Source organism: Gadus chalcogrammus, chromosome 21, assembly GCF_026213295.1.
Source record: "Gadus chalcogrammus isolate NIFS_2021 chromosome 21, NIFS_Gcha_1.0, whole genome shotgun sequence".
NCBI lineage: Eukaryota > Metazoa > Chordata > Actinopteri > Gadiformes > Gadidae > Gadus > Gadus chalcogrammus.
The window spans coordinates 5,636,757-5,651,783 of record NC_079432.1 but is presented as its reverse complement, the minus strand read 5'-3'; the positions used below and the strand labels follow the sequence as shown (position 1 = coordinate 5,651,783).

Sequence of the window (15,027 nt, the reverse complement as noted above, 5' to 3'; positions counted from 1 at the left end):
AAAGAAGACGGCTGAGCGGAAAATCGTGTAGTGTATCAGGCACACCCCATACCAATCCATGCCACCCACTGAATGACCTGTAACACAAACTTAACATATCTATCAATGAGGGAGTGATCAAACCTCTACACGTCCAATTCAATGATTAATTCCCAGCAGTTATGCCGTTCAAATTCAAATCAGTTACCACACTAAAAGGTTAGGATAATTGGAAGTACACTGGGACCTTAAGCTATTAATTAAATCAAAGGCTGATGTTTAGAATGCCCTCTATAACGCAGGAAGGGCCGTTGTATTCACAGCATAGCGTCCTCCACAGCTTAGCCCCCGAGGGTCAGGTCTTTCAGAGTCGCGAACATTTTCCTTCCAGCCAGACACGAATGAGGTCAGTACAAATCGATAGAGTTTTGGACTACATGGGCGACACAGCGTTTCGTTACGCAATGTTGATGAAGAGACGAGAACACCGCTATCTTGGAAATTGGAAAGAAAGGAACTAGAAAGAAAAATTGGCCGACCAACCGGAGGAATTATCATGTGGGAAAGTGACAGGGGAACAAAGCAGTGCCTTGTAGGGGCTGTCAATCAAGGGGCTAAAGGTGGAATTGGTATGATGTAGCTGGGGAGAAGGACTCATCTTGTGGGCAGACAGTAGATTACAATCAATTTTAAGTCACAGACTACAAGAAGACGAAGAATGGGCAGCACTAATGGCTTTTTTTTTTCTCTGTCTCTCGCAAACTCAATGCAGGTAAAAGTCTTGGCAAAAGGGAGTAGCTTGTACTGACGAGAACACAACTCTATTATTTTGATAATAGCCTGTCTGCGCAGTGTCGCGTATTGTGGTGCATTTCACTTATACACAATGGATGAAAAAACAGAGCGCAAGAGTCTTACACTCTTCACAATGAGGTAATGGGAAGAAACGAGAGAAAGCAGGGATACACGCTGGAAATCTGGGAGAAGAGTATGGATTGAGTCAAAGAAGGAGACAGGGAATTCTCTGACCTATGTGACCTAAGTGGGGGTCTGGAGAGAACTGGCCCCTAAATGGTGACATATACAATGGGGACCATAGACAATTATATCCAAGGTTTCGGCATCGATATAAATAACCGAATTAAAAAAAAAAAGGTACTTTACTATCGACGTCGTACGAGCCAATTTTGGCTTCTCTGTGTTTAAAGAGAAAAACGGGGAGAAAATCAAGGACATGACCAAAACAGCGTGCAAATATTGTAAGAGGCTGATGACCTCCAAAAATAGACATGAGGCCATAATATTATATGTGTATATAGTATGACGCTAGGGTGTGTGTGGATGGTGATGGTGAGAATCGATCTTTTAATACCCGTGTCTGAGTTAGGGTTAGGCTTCCCGGAAACCTGTAGTATAGCTCTACGGTGTGTGGCGGATTTCATATACAACAACGCTTATTAAAATGCTCATAACAGTTACACAACGACGGAACTAAAAATGTTCATGAAGTTGGACTGGATCGTAACCATGGCGATAACACGTCTCTTTTCTAAAACGGTCAGCCCAAAGCACATTGTTTTAAATCACAAAGTGTTCGAATTCCAGCTGAAACAGTTGGCACACCGGCTCTTTAAGAAAAGCATGTACATGCAAGCCTTAAGCTTCTTTATTTGGGATTTTATTTCTAAAATAAAACACATTTCAGTTTCACTTTTGAAGGACGCATAATTACGTTGTCTTGCAACGTTCACATAAATAGAATATTTTTCAGTTTATTTGTCTACAGCTCATTTTGTTGTGAAAATCATGAGAAAACACACACACACACACACACACACACACACACACACACACACACACACACACACACCCACACACACACACACACACACACACACACACACACACACACACACACCTATTGACATTTACACAAATCCCCAATAACCGGCCTTTACCTGGGGGCAAACTCGTCGATGGTGAGGCCAGCCTTGAGCCCTGTGCGGCAGTACTCCAAGCCGTTGGCGATGGTGTACGCCACCTCCAGTATAGCGTCTGCCCCCGCCTCCTGCAGGTGGTACCCGCTGATGGAGATGGAGTTGAATTTGGGCATGTGCTGTCGGGGGAAACACAACACTCAATCAAAGTCATCCAATCAATTATGTGCTTCACAGACCATGAATATCCTCGTACGAGTATCAACACATTCGCCAGGACCTCCATGGGCGTTCCGTTTCTGTCCCCTGACTGCCCCCCCCCCCACACAGGCCACACAGTCCCATAGGCGCCATCACACAAAGGCCATCTTGTAGCCTGGGTCCCCCTCCTAATAAACGGGCTACCCTCTGACGAGAACAACCCCACAGCAGCACACCCATACTACAAGCCAAACATAGCATCCGCACACACAGGCTACCCCTCACCAGCACCACACCCCCACAACAAGCACAGCATATTAGGCCTAAAAAAAAAAAAAGTTTGGTTCCTGTTGGTTGTCAGTTGAGGTCATGGGTAGGTAGGGAATTTATTTTATTTTTTCCAGCGGCAGCGAATGATAGGTAGGTTGTTTTCATTTAAAAACGAGAAAATTCGCTCATCCTTGTACAGAATGAAGAGGTGCTGTACCAAAAAAATAATAAAAAAAAAATATTTTTTTTATAAAACTCATAAAATAATTTGGGTCGCACATAAATTGACAGGGTCGGTCGGAAACCGGAACCAAACAAAAAAAAAATGTAGGCCTTATCCTCACACACCCGCCCCAGCCACACTACAACACCAGCATACAACCCCAACCCCCTGCTGGTAACCTTTACCAGTTACATTAGGAGTACATGATGGACAGCGACAATAGCCCAGCTGCCACCTTCATCTCAGTAAACAAGGCATGTGGGTCAGCTTAGTTTTTACCATTTGTGTCGCTTTGATTCATTTCATAATGTTATCCCTTCCAAAGGATTTTTTGTTGGCATTTTTTCTGTCAGCTGCGGAACGTGGACACTTCACGTCGAGGTTCCCAACAGCAACAGTGGGATGAGAGACCCAGGGTTCAAGTGTCCCACGCTCCGATGGCTTGACCCCCTGCAGGGTTCGGAGGAATGTCCCTTCTCCCCTCCCTGAAATAACCCCCACAATTCTCGGAGTGGCCCTCCACCAAAACGAGGCGTGGCGGCTTTGACAGGCTCCTCCAGAGAACACAACTCTGCACAACGGTTCAACGACGGCGACGGCAACAGCGACACGTACCTTGGACGTGTAGGCGAAGATGTCGGCGATGGCGTGCATGGAGGGCTCCGGGGGGAAGATGTAGGTGTTGCGGACCATGAACTCCTTCAGGATGTCGTTCTGGATGGTGCCCGTCAGCTCGGCCTTGTCCACGCCCTGCTCATCGCCCGTCACGATGAACATGGCCAGCACGGGGATGACCGCCCCGTTCATCGTCATGGAGACCGACATCTTGTCCAGGGGGATGCCGTCGAACAGCAGCTTGACGTCCTCCACCGTGTCTATGGCGACGCCCGCCATGCCCACGTCGCCGTGGACCCGGGGGTTGTCCGAGTCGTAGCCGCGGTGCGTGGGGAGGTCGAAGGCCACCGAGAGGCCCTGCTGGCCGGCTGGGGGGAGGGGGAGGCGGGGGATGGTCATGGAGGAGGGATATGATGAAATCAGTCAAAATGATAAATGACAGTGTAAAAATAGCCCAACTCCCATCCCTGCACATTACAGTCAATGAACTAATGACCTGTTTCTGAAGACATCCCCTGTGACCGGCACCGAAGCGGTTTAAAGCCCATTCAGCAAGGCTTCCATACAATCAATCCTACAGGGCTAATAACTGGTCATCTAAGGACAAATAATGGATTGATGACGTCACCAAATCCATATGACTTCATCATCGAGCATGTGGGATACAATGGGATACGGCTCTGATTTAAGTCTTTGGTATTAGCACTAATATCGTTTGCTCTTTCACCTTATTTGGCGATTTTATAGTTGCATCTACTTAAAATTTAGTCATTTAGATTCACTTTGGGCCATTTAAATTCACTTTGGGCTTTTCTCCAAAGTGAATTTCAGTGAAAAAAATGTTCTGTGTCAAAGAGCAAACTATGGGATAGGCATAGGGATGTCTCCAGGTGAATATTTATCACGCTATGCATTTAAACGTACACATTAATTAGCATCTCCTCTAGTCTGTTGCTCACCTTTTATGTTATCCCTGTAGAACTTATTGCTCTCCTCCACGGTACTGAAGCCCGCATACTGCCTGATAGTCCACGGCCTGGAGGAGTACATGGTGGGATAGGGACCCCTAGTGTACGGAAACACGCCAGGCAGCTCATCCACGGATGCGTTCGAGTCCGCCTTGGTGTAGACTGGCTTCACGTTAAGGCCCTCTGGCGTACGCCAGATGAGGTCCTCTGGTTCTTTCCCTTAGGAGTTGTTTCTGGCCAAATTGGAACGCCATTTGGGATGTAGCTCCACATGCTCGTCGCGTGTGTCCGTAGGCGGATGGTGGAACTGGCAGTTGATGGGGGAGGATGTTGAGGAGCAGGTAGACACGCCGCCGAGGAGCCGTCTGGCAGCCAAGGCCGCGCATGCCTTCTGTGCGGTCAACATGCTCGATGCCGCCTGGGGGTGACAAAGCAGGGGATCACCTAGTGCGACAAAGACGAGGAGTCCGTATCGTCAATGAGTGACAGTGGTCAGTTATTAAACTTGTAAGTGGAGCTTGATTGGAGTAGTGGCATATCAACTGTCCACGATAAAGTCATCGATTTTGGAGAAACTGTACTTTATATACACTCAGATTGTTATTGATGGTCTCTATCGGTGAGACCGTACTCATACTCTGCTTGTGTCAGACAAAGTGTGAGAAAGTCAGGTTCAAGGGCAAAGTCAGGAGATGGCTTGAAGGTCAGTAAATAAATGTCCTTTAAACTACGACCGCATACCAATGACATACCTCATGTACACCTTCATGTCAAAAAGCAAAAATAGAGTCGAGAAAATGAAGTCGCACATGGAAATGGAGCAATAGTATTCGCAATCAGCACAGAGAAAGTCCTACGTTACACAAGGATAGCATAACTTGTGTAACATAAGTTAGCGTGAGGGTGATCTGAAATGTGGTCGCTACAATTATTCGGGTTGCCAATCGTTGGGCAAAACATTGACTCGATAAGCTAAACATGCATTTGTTCTTAAAGTAACTCAGGACTGTAATACATTCACATTTCTGACCTTGTAGTGCGTTGTGTTGGAGTAGAGTTGAGTCGAGGCGTGTGTTATGCTAGCCAATGGATTCTCATAACATTGACAGACAGCCAATCAGCAGCGAGTATCATTCTGCACCCTTTGACCGATGACACCGGAAGTTAAACAACATTTTGGGAAGCGGACCAGAACCAGAACCCTTAATAGGTTCATGCCAGAACCCAGACCCCACGTAATAGTGACATACTGTCTTCATTAAAATAAAATAACATTTTCTGAGTAAAAATATATTTTAGAGATCAAGCATGTTGTGGCATTCCAAAAATTATGTTCTAGGCTATTCCAGTAATTTAATGTAAGCAGTTGTTCATATTTTTAAATAATGAACAGCTTTTGACATAATAATCATTCAATTTATATACTTCTAATGTAACGTTAGCCTCGATTTCCAGCCTCTCTTCTTGCCTTTTCGTTTTTTGAGTTGTCTATACTTTTCATGCAATCGTTATGTGTTTTTGTGAGTGTGTGTCTTTATATTATAAATATTACAATTGATGGAGTACAACAAAATATAATCTAAACTATCAGTCTCAGTTGTTTTTCATTTGTATTTCTGATAAATGTGACACCTACAACCACTAGGTGGCGATTTCACCCCTCGCCTTATGCACATCACACACAAACAGACACACACACGACACACACACACAATTTCTCACACACACAGAGATAAACCAAACTCGAGACAGTAAGAAGCATATTTAATGTGTTGAAAACAAACAACCATTGTTGCCATGTCTCAATTGAGTTATGTACAATATTGGATTTGGATTCAATATGCAGAACAATTGCAGTCAAGACTTTATAGGGATATAAAATATGTTAAAGAAAGTATAATTCATTAGCAATCAGCAGGACAGACATTGCATCAAAGTGGCAATCAATGCAGAGTCATTGATACCCAGTTGAAATACAGAGTAGCTTTGTACTTTTTTTTAGTTACTCCTCTGCATGAGAAGACTGTTAGGCAATGCACTATACATTTCTGTATTGCAGTGTAGTGTGACTTCAGGTCAGGTGCATCTGTACTGATAGTATAAAAGTATAATAGGACATTCAATAAAATAAAGCAAAAACAGCACACGGGTCAACCAACTGAAACAAACAATAAGACCAAAGAAAAGCTCCTTTGCCTGAGAAAAAAGGGCAAAGGAAGAAATTACGGTATCTTCATCGCAGTTTCTAAACGTACAGTGGCGACAACAAAGCAGGCTGTAGACACTCGAACCATGGGTCCAGAGAGAGGATGGATTGAAGTCGAAGGACAGAGAGAATGGTAGCTTGAGGGGGGGGGCGATGAGGTGGGAGGCAGCAACCCTGGTGACAAGTGACATCCCTCTTGGGAATAGATTGTGGCAAATGCAGCCCCCTTATTTCCATCTCTCTACTAGTAAGCTTTTGACCTTTGACCCATGACGGTCATCGCTACTCCAGCTTGAGGAGCTCCACGTCGAAGAGGAGAGTGGCGTTGGGGGGTATGACCCCGGGGTGACCGGTTGCCCCGTACGCCATGTCTGGCGTGCAGGTAATCCTCGCCCTTTGGCCAAGGCTCATCTTGGAGAAGGAAGAGAGAGGATAGCAGTAGTTCAGGGGTCAATCATTACGTGATTACATGATGCAACACAAATGAACCGATCTTAAAGGGGACCTATTATGCTTTTTCGACTTTTATGACCTATAAACGTTGTTATAATGATTGATAGTCCATGTTTCACCATACTAAGTGTCAAATAATGACGTACATGCATTTCAACGTATTCCCTGCTGACAGTCTGGTGTGGCTGTGCAGAGCGCTAAACACTCGGGACAACGTTTGCGAATCACTTGTTCACATTTCCGGGGAAATCATCTACGTAGAGGCACTCCTGCCGCGCCCCCATATGCCTGGTCAAATCTGCCCGCGCGCGGCGCGTTCAAGGAAGGTAACCAATCACAACGAGTTCGGTTGGCAGGAGGGGGGCTAGGGGGATGAGAAGGACGAAACTGAGCGTTGACAGAGAATGCTGAAAGCGCCCAGATGAGAGGAAGAGTTTCCCGAAAATCTACATCGTTTTTTGTGTATGGTTAAACAATGACTATCATCATTATAACAACGTTTATAGGTCATAAAAGTCGAAAAAAGCATAATAGGTCCCCTTTAACCATTTACAAAAAATCAGTATTCATTATCATTTGAGAACTTAAGTTTGATTAAGGTAATCGATTTGTTCCCCAAGCATACTACATTTACTTGGCAACGGGGAGTGTAGTGGTGAATGGAGACAGCTAAACCTGAACTGCCTTGCACTTGACCTGAATGCATTAACAAATGACAAACCTAACCTGCATGACATGTAATGCTTCTCCTCCTTACCTGAGCCACTCCATCCTCCCAGCCCTTGATGACTTCCTGCCGTCCAATCTTAAATTTGAATGGCTTGTTTCTGTCTCGTGAAGAGTCAAACTTCTTTCCATTTTGCAGCATACCTGCAACCACAAGCAAAGTCATGTAATTACAGACCAACCGAACCGGTACAATAGAGTTGCATCATCAAATGCTTAAATGGAAATGTAATTATACTTTTTTGCAAATAAATGATTTGAATAAAATATCACTCTGTTAGTACATGGTTAACGTCCTCAATTTACATTTCACTATATTATTTGCCTTTAGCACTTCAGTCGATACCAGGTCCAAGTCAAATAGTTCCATGTCATAAAGTTGTGGCATAAGGTTTTTCCCTGATCAAAGGCTAATCTTTAGAAAATATATATTATTAAAAGGGGCTATCTCCCAAAATAGGAATCCATTTCACATCCGTCTCATGTCAAGACCCCGGGGCTTGTTTTCAAATGACCCGACTGAAGAATGGAAACATGGTACAGGAAGCAGTGGCCTAGTTCCGTTAAGATTATTTCCCCTCCATCCCCACCCCCACCCCAATGTTAAATAGGCCATTCCTACACCGGTATGCTGGAAAAAACATAAAGGAGGACCAAACGGGGAAAGGGATACCGCAGTACTGCGCAGTACCGCGCCACTCTGAACTGTTATCGCATCCAGCAACGATAAACCCCATTAGGGGCTAAGTTAGAGTGTCTGCCAGACGTTAATGGAGAGAGAGACAACAAACACAGTTAGTCTGGGGCCAAGGAAAGTTAGAAGAGAGAGAGAGAGAGAGAGAGAGAGAGAGAGAGAGAGAGAGAGGAGAGAGAGAGATAGAGAGAGAGGAGAGATGGAGGTAGATAGAGGTAGATAGAGCCATAAAAAAAGGTAGACTGGGGGCCAAGGAAGGCAGAAGAGAGAGAGAGAGAGAGGAGCGAGAGAGAGAGAGAGGAGAGAGGAGAGAGAGGAGAGAGAGAGAGAGAGAGAGAGAGAAGAGAGAGAGAGGTGAGAGAGAGAGAGAGAGAGAGAGAGAGAGCGAGAGAGAGGAAAGTTGAGCTATGATATTTTCTGTGTCATGAGGAGTGAGATAACATTCCGGGTAGTCATCAGACCTCGGGTTTAAATCAAGCTCACACCCCACAACCTCCATCTTTGAAGTCTCTGAAGAAAGCAACAATGAGACAAGTCCATGTGATTCATCCATCTCCAAAATGAAATTAAGATGTGTGTAATAAACGGTCACACAAAAATAAAGCAACAGCTCAGAATTAGAGTTAACACCGGCCTGATACTGTACGGCCTCTCCCGTTTCAATCCAACTAAACTTAGTCAGCTTCTTAGAACCCCTGGCTGCCAGATATCAGTTATCTGGTAATGTTCCAGTTCTGAAGTCACAGAGTTCATTCATGCATAGCATGACCGTTGGCACCTGCTAGGATTCACTGGGATTCAGACTATACTTTCAGGGATAATTTCTATAGTTCTTGTCTCGAGAAATGTTGTTCTAAAGTGTTTGGTCTAGCAAACCACGATGAATCTGACCCTACTCCCTTTAAGTCCCTTTAAGTCAGTTGAATTCTTGGGACTAGAATGACCCCACTCTTTTCTCTTGTACACTGTTTTATTATTGTTGTTGTTGTTTTTGCTTGCTCTTATGAATGTTTGATTTTGTAAGGTGACCTTGAGTGTCAAGAAAGGGGCCCATAAATAAAATGCACTATTATTATTATTATGTCTGTCAATACTACATCCTGTGAGCGAGATTGGTCAGATATTAAATAAGCATTGATTGTATTTTACATAAGCTATTTGTGGGATGGTTTCTATGAGCACATCGCCCTCGCATCCAACGTTGTGTCTTACAGTGAGGCCGTTTCCCTTCATTGCTGGCAATAACGAGAAAAACCTCTCCTAAAAATACCCCGCTCAAATCTTTATGCTCATACCTCTTGGGGTGGACGATTTGGGAGTTTGGGATTGACCAACAGTGGCACAAACCCTTCTCAGGGACTAGAGTAGACTACTAGACTAGACTAGGCTACACCCCATAACCGATAGCCGACAATCTTATCATTATGTTCCCTGGCCTGGGGCTATGTAAAGGGGTGGTGCTAGGTCTATCTGTCCTTCTCTGTGATAATCTAATGCTCATGGTTCACTCCCTTTCCTGCCGGGTCCACTCCCTAACTCTGTGCTGAGAGTGTTACCCGGCTCAAAGCCGTGTTGCTATACGGCTAGCTGTGGAGCAGCAGTTAGCCACAAGGCTATTTTTACCCTGCTCACTGTAGCTACCCATCTCAGTGTCCGGCTACGTCGGCTAGTTGCTCTGGCCCGCGCGCACAGGTGAAACCGGATAGTGTTTGTGTAGGGCTAGCTGTCGGCGGCACGCACCTACATAGACGTGTCAAAGCAAAAACTGTTTTCAAAAAGTGGGAATGAGATGTCTGAACAAAGCTGAAACTGTGATATTGCGAAATAAGACATTTGACTTTCCAATCCCCCTCAACCGACTCAATTCACCCAACGTGGGAGACCCGGGGCAAAGAGCTAGAAGTATGGTAAGCTGGGTGCTGGGTGAGGGGTCTAATTGGGGGCTGCCAAGGTCAAATGTCAATCAGTTGTTAAAAGCCCACCCACATGCTTTCCTTCACTTTCCCCAGGACAGCCACACAATACAAACATGCAGTTCACCGCCAACCATCGTAGTATTAATCCAGTGCGTGTATGTGTGTGTGTGTTTGTGTTTGGGTTTAGCATTGTCTAGAATATCTACTTAGTTTCAGATGTGTACCTCGAGTCTGATCTCAATGCTTGTATTAGCTGGTTCGACAAGAGTATACCGCGTATTGAAATAGGTCTATAGAAATATACATGTACATGCTAATCTTCTTTAGCATAGTATTCTTTGCACAGGTTTAGGCAGCACACCTGGAACAACCCTACGATTTTGCTGTAGAATCCCATCCCAGGAACCCCTTAAGAGTTCGCGCATCAGATTGTCAAACACCACTTGGTGACAGACATGAATGCTGAACGTTCCTTCCTCCGGCTGTCTCCCTCGCTCTTCACGGCTGACAGATTAGAGAAGAGTGAGACACCGTAGCGCTAAACTCCCACGGCCCATTGCATAACACCAGGCATTCTCCCCTGCAGAAGCCGAGACTTGGCTATCTCCTGAACGGCAGACCCGTGTTTTCCCGGTCTATTTCTGTGCGACACTCAGACCCGCCAAAGTGCTGCGGTGAGTCTCTTTGCTTCATCACATTTCACCCGCCAAGACGACGAGGAGGAGGTCAAACATGGTAAGGAGCACTGGCCCCTTTTAGCCATGACGTTGATTGTAACGTTTGGATCCCCCTGTGTTGTCAGTGGTAACCTCTCTGTTGTTGTCACAACCAGAACTCCCCAACCCCTTGCTAATAAGGATCAATTGCTTTTTCCCTTGCTTTATAATAACCTTAACCTGAAGATGGAGGAAGCATGACACACCAGGCAGGAGAACATGACCCCTTCCCTGATATATATATGCCCATGAAGGCAAGGTAATGTTAATCCTGAAAGTGTAAGACTTAACAGGGCAACAATCGTCGACGTCCAATGAGGGCCCTATTGTAAAAGCCACAGGAACACCTTAAATACAACATAGATTTATATCCAAAGTTGGGCAGAATAACAAACAAACTTTACGTTTATTTTACGTTGGAGCGAAAGGTTCAAGTCGATCCCGTGTCCACCCGGCACCTAAGAGGGGGTGTAGGCTGATGGCGTTGACCGCCTGAGCTAATTTAAGCATCCACAGCGGATGCAACACTCCTACTGCAACCGCCCAAGAGCTTGCAGGATCTCCAAGGTCCTTACACGTTACACGCCATCTACCTTGCACGTGTGTATGTGTGTGTGTGTGTGTGTGTGTGTGTGCATGTGAGAGGGTGTGTGTACTCTACATACTATGAATGTCAGTGGTTGAGAGTGATACCCCAAGATGGCAGGGGTCCCAGTACAGTGTTGCGTGGGTTCGTAAACGTCGCCTATTAGGGTTGATTAAGGAAACTCCATTGATATGTAGGAGTTCTAAATATAAAGCGCGACCCTACCTACCCTTCTGCCTCTCGGAAACAATGTTTAAGAAGAGGTTGAGTTCCCCTGCCTGCTGAAAGGCTCCCGGTTTGATCCCCAGTCTCCTCAGGCTACCTTGAGCCAGAGGCTTTACCCCTCCTGAGCCACCGCTTGAAGACGTGCATCGGAATTAACTTTAATGTTGCTTTGGATGAAAGCATTTGCAAAATGAATTACCGGGACGCCTCTTCCCTGAGCATGACGCAATCAATAATTATGGAATAGGATTATTCAATCTTAACAATATTAATAAACCAAAGACTGGGGGCCTTGTGAAAACCTGTTTTGCTACAATTAAGTCATTGCCGCGCTGTTCCTGACGAAGAGTAGCCATCCGACCAACGCCCAACACAACAACAAAAAAACGCAACCACTTACAAGCAAGCTCACTACTATTTAAGACGAAGTAATTCATCTTAACTGACATTGAGCTGCATTGAGATACATGTCGTTAAGGAGCATGAGGACGTTGGGGTTCGAACACAGTTCTTTTTGGTTTGGAGTTGAACACTCTGAGCACTACCATATCCCCATGGGTGAGGTAAATTGATCTTATCTCGTCTGGGAGAGCTCTGTTGGGGGGGGGGGGGGGGGGGGGGGGGGGGGACACAATGTACTGAGGTCTGGGATGGGCTCCCGCAAGATGAAGAATAAGAAACCTGCCTTTTGTTGACGTTCTGTCTGACCTACTTGTCATGACTCCCATGCCCAAGGGATAAAAATGTGTTCTCCCAAACAGCCCCTTTATTGCCTCGCCCTCCAATCGGTGTGTGTGTGTGTGTGTGTGTATGTGTGTGTGTGTGTGTGTGTGTGTGGTGTGTGTGTGTGTGTGTGTGTGGTGTGTGTGTGTGTGTGTGTGTGTGTGTGTGTGTGTGTGTGTGTGTGTGTGTGTGTGTGTGTGTGTGTTTGTGTATTAGCATTTAAATGGTGGCTTGGTGCCTTTTCATTAAAGACATTTTCAGAGCGGACAGGAAAACCCACAAGACATGAAAAAGCCGAACACGCAAACGCAGGCAACCAATTTGCACAACTTAAACCACGGCATATTTCAATAGACCTCCAGTATATATTCTCCATAAATTATTAAAGACACATTTCCCTAAGAATTTACAATGTGCACTTTGCTTATTTTTATCTCAAATGTTGAATTCAAACCACGCTTTGTATCTTAAATGTATCCTCAATACATGTATCTCAAAATGAAACTAGAACATACTGATTAAAAAAAGGAACAATCATTTTTGTGTTTCCTCTCCTTTTGATTCTATACTATAATTATGCATCATCCATTCTTGTAAATCACACTGGATTAAAGTGACTTCTAAAAGACTAGATTTGAAGGTGACCAAGCAGACAGCAAAAGCTGCAGAGGTGTGAATGTTGTTGGGTGAGACCAGTGTATCTCTGCAGTCGTTACCTATGTAATGCACCACACACGTCTGGCCCTTCTTTGGAAATGTTCTTCCTGTGAAAGGGGGTAAAAAGGGACAGAAAAAAAAGTACAAAAGAATGTGTTATTGTGTTTTTCCACGACCCAGACGTTGTTAATCTTATATCCTCGTCGAAAAATGGGGATTAAGACTTTCAACGTGTTCTTGGCACAAATGTTAAATCCTCCTCATGGAGTGGTATGTGGAAGGCTACAAAGTACCTTCTAGCATTCGCACTTTTGCGTGTAGATACCTCTGAATTAGCAGCCTTGAGAACAGAGGGCTATCACATTCCTGACGTGCGTTTGTGTACTACACAGTATACTAAACATGTGTAGTGTGCATGATGCTGGCCTAACGCCTGCCGGTCCCACATAGATGTCCCTAGTCCCTGTCTAGACAACGTCTGTGTCTGTCTGATTTAAGAATCGATCGAGCTTTACTATAGCTTTTAATTTGTAGCCCAAGTGGTTGCCACCAAAGTAATGCCGAGCATCTGCCGTGGGATTAATGGAGAGAGGTGGTAGTTAGACGGTACTTCATTCTCCTCATTTCATTGTAGGATTTATGGAAATCTGTCTGAACGGGAGGGGGCCAGACGCGTATGCCAGAGCAAATAAAAACTGATATTCGTCTGCCTTCCCGGGCTGGGCCTATGTTGCACCCCGACCAGAGCTGCAGTATCAATGACCTTTTATTGATGTTATTTGATTGATGATTCATCACTACACTATACATGTCTGAAATGATTTATTAATGGGGGATTGTACAATTCCAACAAAAAACATAATTCACGTGCATATTTTCAGTCAAGAGGACATAATCTATAAACACTCCTCATATGGACTTGGTCGGGCTGCTTCAGACCTCCATGTAGTGCATTACGATCAGTAGAGTGGACGATCACTGTCTCGACCATCCGTGGACGTTTAGGTTTCCCCTCGTATGCGCTTTAAAATGTAACACCCGTGTTTCCATTTGTAACTATGGCTACTTAGGCAAGACACATGATCGGCTGTACGCATTCACCACAGAAGCGATGAGCCTCAGTCGGAAACCTTCAATGTAACTACGCCGTTGTGTATCCCGTTGTTATACGTACGCCCCCTCCTCTTGGATGTATAGAATACATGTCGTTAATGCTTATTTACAAAACACACAAAGCACACATGACAACCCCAGTGATGTGAGAGCCGCAGGAGTGAGTGGAGCGATCTAGAAAAATATGTCAGGTCAAGCGAGGAGGATGACAACAGAAACGAGGTGTAACTGAAACCACACACCATGCACCGACCCACACGATAAGGGATATCTATATTTAACATGATAAGTAAACATTCCTTGTAGGATGCAAATGTGCACTGACGTTGCGTTAACAATCACAGACCGACGATGGCATTGGCCATCGCACACAAACACGTAAAAATCTACATACCATCTCCGGGGGATATCGATTCCACTTCCACACCCATTACTGCACTAAATGAGACGTGGTTCCTAAAGCATTGAGTCTATAAAGAGTGCTAATCTAATGCTGCAGCCACTTAACGGGCTCAACACGGAGGGAGCATGCATTCAGCGACCACCAGCATCTGCACTGTGCCAACCCAAGATGTGGTCATTAAACTGTCGGATAGAGATGTATAACCTCCCCCCACCACCACCACCCCCACCCCCTCAAATATCATCACTATCCTGTTGTTTTACTCGAGGAGACTCGATACTTTAATGTATTAGTTGTGCATGTGTAATGTGTACTGTCCGCTGTTACATGTTACATTATGTTGTATTATCAAAAAAACATTTTGACCCAGATTGTACTGCAAATTTCAGAGCAGCCCAACCCAGGCAGCCAAACCA

The 15,027-nt window shown here is 45.0% G+C and overlaps 2 protein-coding genes and 1 pseudogene across 3 annotated transcripts in view; 1 reads left to right on the top strand and 2 right to left on the bottom strand.

The window, feature by feature from the left end:
- Positions 1-5,322, bottom strand: part of mmut (methylmalonyl CoA mutase) — a 29,989-nt gene extending 24,667 nt beyond the window's left edge. Inside the window, exons 1-4 of one of the 2 annotated variants that reach the window (XM_056581114.1) lie at positions 5,224-5,322; positions 4,185-4,637; positions 3,226-3,593; positions 1,938-2,095 (exon numbers count right to left, since the gene is read on the bottom strand). In XM_056581114.1, the coding sequence (XP_056437089.1) occupies positions 1,938-2,095; positions 3,226-3,593; positions 4,185-4,275 (617 nt within the window). In that variant the 5' untranslated portion in view covers positions 4,276-4,637; positions 5,224-5,322. The remainder of the gene's footprint in view (positions 1-1,937; positions 2,096-3,225; positions 3,594-4,184; positions 4,638-5,223) is intronic. The other variant, XM_056581115.1, reaches the window with a different exon arrangement.
- Positions 5,323-5,921: 599 nt separating this feature from the next.
- Positions 5,922-14,792, bottom strand: fkbp1b (FKBP prolyl isomerase 1B). The gene is made up of 4 exons (XM_056581690.1): positions 14,603-14,792; positions 13,155-13,202; positions 7,610-7,722; positions 5,922-6,810 (listed from the first exon to the last, which is right to left on the bottom strand). The coding sequence occupies exons 1-4, from the start codon at positions 14,637-14,639 to the stop codon at positions 6,682-6,684; spliced, it is 327 nt and encodes a 108-aa protein (XP_056437665.1). The 5' UTR covers positions 14,640-14,792; the 3' UTR covers positions 5,922-6,681.
- Positions 9,072-9,196, top strand: LOC130375146 (small nucleolar RNA U3; annotated as a pseudogene).
- Positions 14,793-15,027: the final 235 nt, after the last annotated feature.